This window comes from Anopheles bellator, chromosome 2, assembly GCF_943735745.2.
Source record: "Anopheles bellator chromosome 2, idAnoBellAS_SP24_06.2, whole genome shotgun sequence".
NCBI classification, from domain to species: Eukaryota; Metazoa; Arthropoda; class Insecta; order Diptera; family Culicidae; genus Anopheles; species Anopheles bellator.
The window spans coordinates 57,277,623-57,291,611 of NC_071286.1; the positions used below are offsets into that span (position 1 = coordinate 57,277,623).

General features: G+C 46.8%; 1 protein-coding gene across 1 annotated transcript in view; it reads left to right on the top strand.

Moving 5' to 3' along the window:
- The first annotated feature begins 1,868 nt into the window (after positions 1-1,868).
- LOC131207766 (T-box protein H15-like) overlaps positions 1,869-13,989 on the top strand; it is a 47,182-nt gene continuing 35,061 nt past the window's right edge. The window contains exons 1-3 of the mRNA XM_058200395.1: positions 1,869-2,004; positions 6,624-6,826; positions 6,892-7,022. Of these exons, the coding sequence (XP_058056378.1) occupies positions 1,869-2,004; positions 6,624-6,826; positions 6,892-7,022 (470 nt within the window). The remainder of the gene's footprint in view (positions 2,005-6,623; positions 6,827-6,891; positions 7,023-13,989) is intronic.

The following is a 13,989-nucleotide window of genomic DNA, read 5'->3' on the forward strand; positions in this document are numbered from 1 at the left end:
AGACGTTCGGCTCAGTTCCGTGTCCTTTTTTTGTTCGTAGCAAAGCCTCCACAAGCGAGCCCGTAATGACTTATTACGGAGATATTTATTTATGTATGCAAATTAATCAAAACATAAATTGACTTTGCTCTGCGCCCGTGGCCCGAAACGCTATGGGCTGGCAACCCAATTACGAGCCTCTCGCTCGTACTGGCGACGGAAGGAAAAACAAAGCATGCCTAGAATTTTCCGTTCACGGATTTTTTACGGAGGGCGAAGTTTTGTAAAGTTTTTTCCGAGCGAAGTTTTCAGCGCCTGCGCGGTATGCAATGCGCAAGGCACCAAACGGCGCGCGGCCGTTTGCTTTTGAAAATGCCGTTTTGCAGCGACTGAGGAACTTTCCGTTTGAATATGAAACGAATGTATTTGCAATTTTATTCCTCAAAATTGGTAACGACTTTTTGTTCCAACACGTTTAAGTAGAAGGGATATAATGATCGTTCAGTTAGATGATGGAACTTGTTTTCCAATATTAATATATGAATCTTCATATTAGTAGATATTTTTTGGTGCAAAACCTACTGGAAATAATGTAGAATTACTTAATTTTAAATTGTAATGCCTAGCTTAGGCGAAACAATGCGATACATTTTTTTTCTGTACTCTCAAGGTGAAAAGCCTGTAATTTTTCGTTTTCTATACTGATTCCCGATAAAAATGTACAAGCAAAGCCAAATGTTTGATTGTTCACATATCAATGAAGGATCCATTACTTTTCCAATGATGATTAATATAGGTACATTGCAGAACTGTGCCATCGATGTTGTTAAAGTAAATGAAAGTTAATTTTAAAGCGTTATTTTTGTCACTCTATCGACTTTGACTGATCAATTCTCGAAATCAAAATTAAAATAAATTTTAAAAACATTTTTTCATTATTTTACTGTTATATTATTTTACTAGTTCTAGTTCTTAAAGCAACAACAGCAACGCAGAAGAAAAAAATAATACAAAATCGTTGTCGGTAGAAAAAATGACGAAAATATGACGAGTCTTTTCTCACTTAAGAGAAAAGCGAAACGAGCAGTGAGACGATTCTCACCAAATCGACACTTCCAGTGAGTGACCCAGCGTGAGAAAATGGAAAAAGGAAAGACCGAACAAAATGGTAGCAGCCTCAAACTAATTTTGTCGTTCCTCGGGTTTTTCTGTGTTGGTGCTTGGACTTACTCACACTCTCTCTCTCTCTCACGTTCTTTCCCATTCCATTGTGTGAAAGCAGGCGGAGCTTAAAACCGGTTTTCCCTTTTCCCTTTCCCCTTTTCCGAAAATGCAGCACGTGAAAATGCAAACACGCGCGCGCGTTCAGTTGGTTACCAAACTTGGCTGGCAAACGACGACCGAACTCGTTCCGGAACTCGTCCGTTCGGTTGGGAAAGCGAGCGGAAAGCTCCGCGAAAATTGACACCCCGCGACTCCCTCACCCCCTCTGTCACAATCCCTTACGCAAAATGATAACATTTCGGTAGCCAAGGAGTCGGATTTCGGGTGCGTTGATCGGATCGAAAGGTGCAAAGAGCGTGCGAAAGTGCAGTTTCTGTGATGGTGCGCCGCGTGTAACGTTTGCCGTCGGCAAATCGGAAACTCCTTCGGCGGGTCCGGTAAAAGTGCTCCGTGGGACAACTCTCGCCGAAGCGATAGAATCCGTGCAATGTCCGGAATGGCAATCCGGTGTTGAACAGTTCGGGGGTTTCCTTTTGTGTTGGCCAGTGGTGTTCGGGAGTGACTTTGCGACAAAAGGCGACAAAATTGAGAAACACAAACGGAAAAGAGTGACCGGGACCGGGCAGCGTGTGGCCGGTGGCACGCGGCCACGGACCGCGCACCGGATGCTGCTGGACACGGGCCCCGCGGCCGCCGCCGCCGCCGCCGCCGCCAAGGCAGCGACGGACTTCTCGATCGCGGCGATCATGGCACTGCGGGAGGGCTCCAGCGGGAGCCCTCTGGAAGCAGTTTTCGTAAGTGGCAAGTTTGTTTTCAATTTCCTTCCTCCTTCACGCACTGGGAAATGGTGGAAAAACAGATAATTAAACCGAAGGACTCGAGCTCGTAAATTGATTTTTATTCATTAGGGCAATTTTTTGTTTTGTTTTTCATGTATTATGGAGATTTTTGGCTTGAGCTAATTCGTCTCTTTTACATACTAGCTTAGATACAATTAAATTCTAATTATATTATATTTTGTTTTATTTTAAATTAATATTATTATAGTATGATAGTAAGATATAGAGGATATTATAAGTTGTGATATAGTAATACTTATAATAGTGTTGTATGACTAGGTTTTCCGTTCCAATCCAACTAAGTCGAAAAATTCTTTTTTTCTAAATTGTAGTCTTCGTTTTCGTTTTCCTTGCTCGGTCGTTCTCCGGTAGATTTCTGGACATTTGTTCCAGGTTCACTAGGGCAATTGTAAAAAGAACTTTAGCGAATGGTAATGCTTTGCAAAAAGGTGTCAAAGAAGAATTTCGTTTACTCAACCCTGCGTTTGAGAAACTGTATCAAAAAAGTACAAATCTAGCCTTAGACAAAAAGTTTTTTGACGGTTTTTGAAAGTCGTTATAATACGATTTAGCTAAGAAGCAGACATTTTTTAAAAATTGGAACTTTGTTAGACATAAATGCTATGTAATAAGTCTAAGGTATCAAAATGAAATGAAAATGTTTCGATTTAAATCTCTTTAAATTATATGTGATACCACGAGGCATTGAGTCATTTTATGCTACTTGCTATTAATAATTGACAACATTTTACAACTAATTATCTTCAAGAACTTCAGATAATTAGCCCTCGAATTGTTGGGTAGATGGAATTATTACATCTATTGATTGGGACTTCTTTTAGTTTGTTAAGAAGCAGACAATTGATGCAATCGGAAAGGAAACAAATTTACCAATACGCCCCAAGACGCCAGCAAGAGATAAGGAGCCACAACTATGGCCCGGTTTTTTTCGCTCTGTTCATTAGGACTCACTAATTATGAGCTGCAGCCGGCAATAATTGCTATCGCCGCACTAATTGGCGTTGACGTGTCGGTTTTGACGTATATTTATTGTTCATAACGGACCGGAAGCTCCATCGCCGAATGCGAGTCACTTTCGATGACTAAATTAGGCGCGATCGAGCGATCCGATCGCGATTTGGGGTTTAAATTAGCTTTCTGAACGCCCGGTAAGACCGGCAGCCAATCGACAGGCATTCGGGTTTCGAGTCGATCAAAGTGCCAAACTGTCACCCGGGGACCGCTGTCCCGCGGGTCGATCAACATAAACTGCCCTGATGGAGGCCTAAGGGAATTCCGGTGCCCAGAGAGTTGCATAAGGTTTGCAGCGGGCGTCCGTGCGGCGCGGTGTAATGTTGCAACATAGACACTTAATTGAATTGCGTCACTGGTGGTAGCGACCACCCACCCAGGTGGGTCAGCTCGGCCATCGGGGGCCGGCTCAGCCTCCAATCCAATGGTGGCTGGCGTTTTAATCGGGCCGATAATCTATTTAAAATTGATTTATACCGTTCGGTGCGGAATTTGCCTATCGCGGCCACCCGATGGGGGTCCCGGGCTGGTGGAGTTACAGGCAGCCGGTGGGAGGGGGTTATGTTTGCGCTAAGCGCAAACAAGGCGGACAGTAGCCTGTCATAACTCAGGCCGCAATCAGCGAGCGGGCTTCGAGGCGCCAAACGAATGGCTCTAATGGTCTGGCACTGGCGAACCGTGGCTGGAGGCCTTCGTTGGGCTCTGAAAGGCTCTAATGAACTCAGCGGGAGGAATTTTCAACAATTCGTTGATTTCGAGCCAGCCTGATTGATACGCCTTGGGTGCATTCTTGCTGCGCCACGGTGTTGCGTATGTCTTATCAGAACCGTTTGTGGTACGCATTTTAAAGGTAGGCAAATTTCTTTTGTTGAAATTTTATGCATGATAGAACGGCTAAAAGGCAAACATTGGGAACATTTATATGCATATGCATTAATAATAAACTGTGCTAATGAATCACTTTCATTACAATCGAGTTTTAGCTAAATATTAGCTTAAAATTCCCACAGATAATTTTTGTCTTAAGAATCCATTTTTTCCATTTAAATATTAAATATGGTAAGTAGAACTTCTATTGATAAAAATGTAAGGCATTGCCAACTGACCTAAGACTGCCCCTCAGATCAATTAGCGCCGTAAATATATATGTTTTAGCATATGTGCTAATCGAATGGCGATAATTGTGGTTGATGGTTACGCCTAATCGTATCTTTGAAGAAGATCAAATTTTGAATGTTAAACCGTCCACGTAAGATATGAAAATTTGTTTCACAATGAAAAAATGGCACAAATTAATTCAATTCAAATTAATTCAAGTATAGCTTCGGAAATTGTTTGCTCAATATGCTTAGCTCTATCATAATTACTTACTATGGCTGCAGTATTTATTTTAATTATTTTATTATCGAATGCACGGTGTATTATTATCTATTTGGATCCACACCGGTGCCTTCTTGGGCTGAGGGCTGAGGACTCAGATCGAGGCACGATAGTCTACGAACTAAGCCTTGGCATGCCAGCGCCCCATTCGCCGATGGTGCGAACAGTTCGCACTTTACACAGGTGGTACCCATCATTATCATTATCGTAAATCGCCATTCCGCCGAAAGAGGGCCCTTTTACCAACGGCCGCCAACACATGGGCCGCCGTTAGGTGGATGAAGTGGATGGCTCTAGCCGAAGAACTCGAGCAGAATATCGGAAACAGAAACGAGAAAAGTTAGAGAACAAACTAATCGGCAAACTAAAGGGGGGCTAGAAAGTTAAGCTCAAGTGGTAGCAACATAAAGCAAAGAAACATAACGGAAAACCAGCAAAAAAGTAAACCGAACCATTAAAGAGACCGCGTCCGCGTGTTGACGTGGAAGGGTTGGCCGTAGCCCGTTGACAGAGTGAGTTCCTTTCGTGCGTGAGCCCTTTCGGCCCCTTTCGGCTGGGTAAGGGCCCCAGTGTTGCGTGAGTTTAGGCCGATTAGAGTTGGGTTTTTGGGGTGGCAGAATAACGGCCCAGCATCGAGCGAGCGAACGCGTTCGGAGTAATAAAGTCTGTGGAATCAACTTGGAGCTCGTTAAACGGGAAATCCTTCCTGCTTCGGGCGAACTTGATTTCCCATTTTCACTTCGGCGCAACCTTCCAAAAAAACGCTACCGAAGGTCTGTGTTACAACCACAGTACGGTGTCGACATTCCAAGGTGCGGGAAGTCTGGTTCCCATAAAAGTGTCAATTAAAACAATGAATTGTATCGATTTTGTTCCGATTCCGTTCGTCGTATCTCACACCTGATGCTTCCGTCTGGCTGTCTGTCAAAATAAGGCGAAAGTCAGCCGTGCCCTGGGTTTATGGCTCACCTCTTCCCGCGCCGATTACGGATGTGGCCATCGCGATCATTACTCTCGCTTTTATCGCGAAGGTTGTTGTGGAGAAACTCGCGCCTCGAAATCAATGCTCATTAATTTTCACCACCCGGTTCGGGCGTGTTTTACACCCGATTGAGTTTTATGGGTTGTAAAATGGTGACCAATAAATGGTGGGTATGCGCGATAAAAAATACGCGGCCATCCGCGGGGCCTTGTACTAAACACAGGTGGAAGTGAAACACGCTTACATAAACGAACTCCGGGCCGGGTGCCGGGCCAAAAAGCCACCTTTGTTCGCCCGTTCTTTGGCCGCCCAAAACAGGGAGTCATTGTGGAACTGGCCGCTAGAAACACACAGGCAGAAATGAAACAACTCATCGCACGAACGCTTTCATAATCCACCCTTTAATTAGGGTCCGTGACATGGACAAACACAAACCATTTAAAGATGCAACGAGGATCGCCACAATTAGGCTGGCTGGCTCACGAATTTGACCAGAAAAAAAAACACTACCAAAACACAACTATGTTGCCCCACTACACGTCGTTTGCATAAATGTATTTCACTTAGCCCCGTGTTGCCGCGGCCACGATTGGCTCGGGCTCGGCGATCATGAATATTTCGTTATGGAAAAACCTGTTTGTGTGGCGCTGGCCAGCCTCGCCCTGTACGCCTTCGGGCGATGTGTATTTATTTATCGCAACCCGACCACCGGACACCTCAAACATGTGCTAAATGTCTCTATTGTTCTTGTGCATACCTCAGGCGGCGGCCGCTGCGGTGGAGGGACGGAATTTTAAAAAATAATGCTTCAAAGCTACATAACGAAACCTATTTGGATTGGAGCGCAGTTTTGTTTTTTATTGTTTCACGCCTAATTTAATGTATTCGCTGTCCAACGCATGCAACGAGCGGAGAGAGAGAGAGAGAGAGAGAGATTGGGCTGCGAGCGGTAATCGGAATTAATTTATGCGTATTAATGTTTGATTTATTAAACAAGCCATAATCGTCGTGTTAATGGAATATTTAACTAGCTCCGGACCGCTCGTCGAGTAGTGGTGGGCTCGATTTTGGTGGTCGGCCCTGTTTTGGAAAAAAGCAAAACATGATGTGATGGGAAAGTTGCAGTTGCAATCCGTTGGCCAAAAAGGCTCACCCCGAAACTTGGTTTCCGTTCGTTCCAAAAACAGGTTCCCAGAACTCGTCGTCGGTCGATCGAGTGTCCGAACCGGAGGATGACGACGGCGAGGGCGACGTGGACGTGGAAGAGTGCAGCGACTCGGAGGAGCCCAAATCGACCGACAGTGGGCGCGTGACCCACTCGCGGACCACCGACACCCCGAACAGTGGTTCCGTGTCGGACGAGGAACGATTAACTCCGGAACCGGCGCAGGTAAGCCCAGGACCACAGAGGGACACGGGGTGGCCAGACTCACGTGGCCGATGCTCTCGTTCCAGAAGCGGCCCACCATCGTTGGATCCTGCAACTCGGACGATCTGCAGCCGGTCCAGTGCCACCTGGAGACGAAGGAGCTTTGGGACAAGTTTAACGACCTCGGCACGGAAATGATCATCACCAAGACGGGCCGGTAAGTGTTCTGAGAGAGGCTTCCATCCTTCTGTTTCGCCCCCAAGGGCTAAGGCGATGCGGAAGTGTTGGAATTAGGAGCCACTTTAGGAGCGGGATTAAAATTAGGGATCATAAATCATTGACGCGCTGGCCCCGAGGCAAACCGGGGAAAACTGCAGCTCGGAACAGTCTTTTTCCGGATGACGAACTTTCGGAACGGGCACGGAATTTAAGGAGGGGGATCAATGCTTGGTCATTGGTCATTAGGCAGGATCAGTAGGAGTGGAATTAGTTGCGTACGACAGGATCATCATCACGGCCCGGACATCCTCCGGTGGCTTTTCTGTTATCCGTTTTTTTCGCTTCTTCGGTGAAAATGGGTTTCAACGAGCGAAGCGCAATGGAAACGATTACAGTTCATTATGAACATGATTCTGAATATATTTTTGAGGTTTACGGAGAATGTGCATATTTGTGTTCTTAATATTAAGTTATTCCTGAGAATTATATTTCCATTTTCTGAAAGGAAATTGACGTCTCGTTGGACTGTAGTAACCATAATTTGGCTATTAGAATTTAGTTAAGAATGAATGCATTACAGAAACGCTACAAGAGCATAACTGATTCTTTTTAAATGTTTTCATTCCGGGATGGCATACAAATTGACCAGAATGTACTAGGAATGTGAATCATTAATGTGACGAGGTGACAGAAAACATAACTATATTTAAAGGATGCACAAGCCGATAGTTGTTCCAATATTCGGATTCGTTGTTTGCGAAGAGCTTAACTCGAAGCTAGAACTGAAAAACTCAAAGACACCATCAAGACACTTAAGAGAACTCAACTTACAGATATCATCAAGAAACTAATGAAAGTTTAGTTGAATGTCTGCCATTTTTATAAAGGAATCATTCGGCAACAGAATAATGAGTTAAAAATTTTAAAAATAACTACAAAAATGTGGATTCAATCGTAAATACGTTTCCAGTAAAATTTTCTTCGCTGACGAAGCTCTCAATCGATTGAAGAGAGGCCGTTACATCCAGAAAAGGTGACTGTGTGGTGCGCATCAAGGGCTGGCGACCCTATTTTTCGAAAACAACGAAAGAAGGACCACTATCGTCAATTCCGGGCGATACCGTCAGATGATAAGATTTTTTGGGACCTGCAAATGAAGATATGGACTTAGGAGCGATGTGGTTTCAGCAATATGGAGCAACGAGCCTCACAACACTAGCGCTTTTCGATGGTTTTTGGCCATGTTTTCTGAGCTCCATGTCAGAGGCCAACGTGTTAAATAAAGAGCAGGTTAGCTAAATTTATTTGAGCAAGGATTTTGGTGAACACTTTCAAAGAAGTTCTACAACAAAACCCATATAATATGAGATCCTCTATACAAGTAAGACCGATTTTGTTCACATAATTGAACCGTTTTTGATTGATTGCTTCGAAACAAGACAGGATCGTTAAGAATTGATCCTAGCTATGCTTTGCGCAAAAATTATGCTATTTGCCATAATAAGTAAAAAGAAACCAACCGTTGCGATAAGCATATTTATAAAGGTCCCACGGCTCGTCTCTCTACTCCGAGCAATGTTGTCGTAGTAATCATTGAGCCACGTAGTAATTGGGCAGAATCGCAACCTCAAGTGACAAATGGCAGTCCGTTTAGCAGCTGGCATCCCTTCAGTTCACCAACCCCACTCACTTTCCTTTTCGGTAAAAACAGACATTTATTGGCGCCATTGGCTGAATCGAACCAACATGCGGCCATGTTTCCGAAATAAGGGAGCGTACCAGAAAAAAAAGAACCGAACCACAACGTTCCCCACTATTTTGTGCCATCAATCGGCGACAGGGGCCCAGTATTTACTAGCCACTGCCTTAGCCATGTCAAACGCTGCGTTACTTTTTCGGTTTGGGCTCCGGCGTACGCCGAGCATACGCCACAGTGTATGCGCTGGGAGCGTGCGAAATTTATCACCACCTGATCCTGGGCCCGGCCCAGCCCGGGCGTGGCGCTGGCAATTTGTTTTCAATTGGAAAATTTAATGCCTTGTTTTTCAGTTTGATTTTCAATTACTGCGCCGTCCTGAGTTTGATTCATTCGCTCGGTTCGGCGGCCGGCGTTGATGCCAGGTCCTGGGAATGGCAGCAGATGGCGCAGACACGGATGGACACCATCCTGGGAACCCGGGTTTGGTGTTACTTCGCGCAGGTCGTCGCCGCCGAAAACAAACAACGCGAATGTGTCCACAGGACCCCCAGCAGGTCAGCTTGCAACTATGACGCAGCCTGGGGAATCGAGGACTCAGGGCTCGGGAGTCGGGCATTTTGCAAATCGCTACTTCCATTTCAGTTGCAAACGGTGCCACGCATCGGCCCGGCCACTTCGACCTGGTTTTCTTCTTCGCGGAGCTTCGCACCGTGATTGACGGGATGATTGGAGTGACATTAATGTTTCAAAGCGAACCGAGCGAACGCTTCCACGGGCCGGGTGCGCTAATGAACATTCCCGGCCGGCATTTTCAATTTAACCGACCTGCTGCGCTGAAGACGCTGCTCCTGACGCGAGCTGCAATTAAACTGCCAGCGCGCGATGCCTTATTTTTTTGTCCCCCAAGAAAGTGCACCAGTTCCTCCTGGTGCACCAGTGATCGATTACCAGCTCGGCGCCGAGGCCGAGGTGTGCATTTGATTAGCCTCTCACATCGCCAAGGCCTTGTTTCATATTTAAAGCGATCAGCTCTCTTGTAATACAGAAAAAGGTCACACACGCGGCACTGTTCCCGCCGTTTGTCAGCGCATCAACGCCCTGGATCCGGGCGTCCTGCCAGCCGAAGCGAAGGAAGGTGCCAAGACAAACACTTATTACGTCCTGGACGACTTGGTTGATTACGAGCTGCACATAAAAAACGCGCCACCCGCGGTGCAGTTTCGGCATTGACCCCCCCCCCTAATTAGGCAGAAGGTGTTTATAATCGACACACGGAGACACGGACACGAAATACGGCGGTGGTTCCCGTCAGGCGTAAGGATTTTAATTTACGAGTCTCCCCGAGTCCCGGTCTGTGGTCCTCGTTGAGGTACAATAAAAAATTAATAAGATTACATTTATAACACGCCCTGCGCTCGAAGTGCGGCCCCCGAGTGCGCAGGGTTTTGTCACCTTAAATTGCTGATAAGCTTTCCTGTGGGGGGGAAAGGATTTTTATTACACCGTGGGTAGTAAATTTAAATTTAATTAAACTTCTCGTTTTCGGGTGTTTCGGGATCAACATTCCCGGCCACATGATTAGCGCTCTCTTCGGGGCGAGCCCAGAAAAATAATAAGAATCATCGAGCCAAGACAAAGGCCTCTCGGACTCTGTCTCTCTCTCGGACTGATGCTGAGATTAGGATTTATCGAAAGATTTATTGCCTCCGCGAGGCTTACAATCAAATTGTTCGCGCTCATAAACCGGGTGCCTCGGGAATGGCCGTAGGTTCCTCGCCGTCTTGGGCCGTGGCGAGCCTCATCTATTGCTACGATTATTCGAGAGACGATCGGAGCGAGCGATTCGAAGGTCTCACTCACTTAACGACTGGATGCGCGATCCGATTTCAATTAAATTGATTTAGAAGGTGTGACGGAAATCGGAGATTTTTAATTAGATTTTAGAAAACCCCGAATAAACGGTTTCTATTGTGTCGTCGATCTCATTATTGAGCCCTCGGTGTGTGTTTTACATCGAAACAATTCAATCAACCTTTCCTTGATTGCATTTTAAAATTGAATTTAACGGCTTCCTGGCAGACAACGAACCCGAACGCGAAGGTGATTTTGGGCGAATTGGGACGATGTTACTCTAAAGCCTATTAAATGAGCAAAGCATTTCCGAGTAAAGCTCCACCTAGAGATCGATAATCAATCGCGAATCGAATCTTTGTCGCCACGGCCACACGGGCGAGAGAAGCATAAATTCTGACCCAAACCCCCCCCCAAAAATCTGGCCCTCGCCTCGGATCGATACTAGAAGTGGCACGAACCGATTCGTTTACGATTCCCTCGGGTTGCGCTATTTTCGGCACCAGCACTGATCGCGATTTGGAACCTAGGTCCCTGTGCCGATGGAGAACGAAATGCGCAAGGCGCTTGATTTATGGTCCACGGGGTGCAACCTTCCACCGTTATCGACCAGCAAGTATCTTGGCGCTCATACATAAAACATATCCACAAAGCAGCCCAGGCCAGCTGACCCTGGACCCTGGAGTTCGATTCGGATTGCCCGTCCATGTGTGCGCTTTATCGGGGTTTAATTAATTGAGATTATTTTACTGTCGCCGAAATGAATCGCCGATCCTCGATAAGCCTTCCCGTCGCAGTCTCCGGTTACCCGGTTGCTCACGGGGACGATGGGCCCCTCTCGGGGGGGAAGCCGGAAAAATTATGCTGATTGAATTGTTGGGCCATAAAATGGCAGCCACAGCACACCATCACCATCGTCAGCTGCGTTTTTGGTCAGCAATCGGCTTTCAAGGTGCGATCGCTGGCGCTTTCGATGCATCCTCATCCTATTTGGAACTCTGGCTAGAGAGACAGAGTGAGAGAGCGGCCAAGAAGTGATGAGTAGTGTAAGGAATCGCTGAAGGAACATTTTGGAGCTTATTTTGCATCAAATTTTGATGCAAATCAGTAGCGACTGGTCGAACCGAAGTCTAGTGGCCAATTCCGCGAAATGAAGCCATTCGGTTTTTTCGAACTCGACGCTCTGCCGTGTACCGGGTCGTAAATTAATTCAATTGCGGTAGCTTACCAGTAATCCGCCGGCCCCGTCGTCGGGAGTTGCATCTCGAGACACTCGAAGAAGCGGTTCCAACAAAAAAGCCAGCCAAATGTCAACATCGTAAATATGAAATCGGTAGAGCGGACTCCGCATTCGAAGCTCTCCGATCGGCCGTTTATCGTCGGTTCGGAGCGAAAAAGAGAACCGACCAGCAGCAGCTTTCGCTTGCCGATGAAAGGTAATTTGGGGAAGGTTTTAGGAATTGATTGTTTACGATCGAGACCCGCTGGAGTATGCAACCTTTATGGAGTTCCTTCTCCTGCGGCCTCCTGCGTGATGAAACCGCGCCACACGCAAGGGACATTATTGCGCGGCGGTTATGACTTTATTGGCCAGAGCCAGCCGCAACTGACAGGCTGTTGGCGTCGGCTGTATTGCTGTCTGCCCAGGTGATGATCCTGCCCTGGGTGGCTCGTAACACACGATCACACTGATCGCAGCCCATTAAGGACTTCAGCGTCTGAGGTAAGACGTTGCGTTTTCGTGCTCTCAACATTAGGCGTCCCACAGTAATCTTGGTCTGGGACGCGCAAAAGGTCGCACCTGAGAAAACATCGAGAGAACCGGCCCTGCGCGCCACACATCGCATCAATCTTCTTCCGAGGCTGAAGACAGCTTAATTAACACCCTTTTTGTTTGCGCGGCCAACAGTTGGATTGGGCTCGCCGGAAGATTCTTGCGGGCGTCCAAAATCCTTATGGCCAAGGGCTCTACCGGCGCGATCATCAATTATGCGGTGCGGGATTCACAGAACGCGCGCTTCAAAGTTCTGCTGGACTCCTAGACAGGGCCTAAAGGGTCAGTCCGACAGTCAGTGTCTGTGCTTCGCATTAACAAAACGTTTGACTGCCGGACACGACCATTAACCACCACAAGAGCCGGGCAGTAAGAGTGTGAAGAATCCGGTGTCCATGCCGACTACGGAATGTCGTTACGACTGGTGCCGCTTCCGAGTGGTTGTCGCGACACTGAAATCCACACTTGTTGGCCCCGCTAGAGTTGGAGATCAGAAGTGACATAAATTATGCAAATTCCCCCCCCTCGAAAGGCGTCTGCTATCAATCGATCGATACGGATTTACGGGAGAGAGAAGTTGTTTACGTCCGGCGTGTTAAGTTCGAGTGGTTGGGCCGCACGGGACGACGACGGCGATCGAACCACTCCGTCAAGAGCGCGGTCAGCCCGAAACGCGCTCATTATCTGATTAATTTGTAAATTCATTAATTTTCCATATCTTCGCGAGCTGATCACGGGCCTTTTCGGTGTTTCGGTGTCCCCGTGCGTTAACCGGCCTATTTGGGAGTAGGATTGATCGCCGATGGGCCGATCGATGAAAGTGGATACCTCCCGCGTGTGGCGGGAAGAAAAATCGTCTTCGGAACGAGTGTTGACAAAGTGTTGATCGAGTAACGATCGAACACCGAGGCTTCACCCCGATCCGAACGAACGCCAGCGAGCAGCGAGGGCAGATTAAGCACGGGAACCTGTTCGTCATAAATTACAACCTGAAACGGTTGTCAACGGGGTCCCCCGGACATGACAATGCGAGGTCGGCGGTGCGGGCTGGTGCGGTGCGGAACTAAACGGACGTCTAAGGGTCCAGGGTTCCCGGGCGGAGAAGACCCGTGAAGGTCTCCTGCGCGGCAGTCTCCTCGGTGAAGGTATGCGGGCTCGAGGCCAGCCCAGTTGTTGTCGGTTGAACTATCAGACCATGCAACAACCGTGATCCTGTCGCCACCGAATGCCGCACGGTGGGAGGTCGATGGGACCTGATAGGGGCCGGACGGTGAGACCAATTGAACGGTTCATGGTTCGATTTAATCGTGACGCTTTTTATGCTCTTTCGAAGGGTAATCGAGCAGGTTTTCGACGAATGGCTCACTTACTGCGTCTCATTGAAGTCACTTTCGCTGAGGATCAAATAATGTAATTGTTGGGTCAATCCGACAGACCAGCCACCAATTGAACCATGAAGTTTCAATTATTTTACATTCCTTCACAATATAAATCATTGGCTGATTTTTTATGTTTACATAAGGTAACGATCAATAATAATAATAAAATCTCTCAAATTAGTATCGAGAATGTGTAATTTTAAATCTTCCCGCTGTAAATTTGTCAAAAAAATTATTTTGCTCAACTTAGTACAACTGTCAC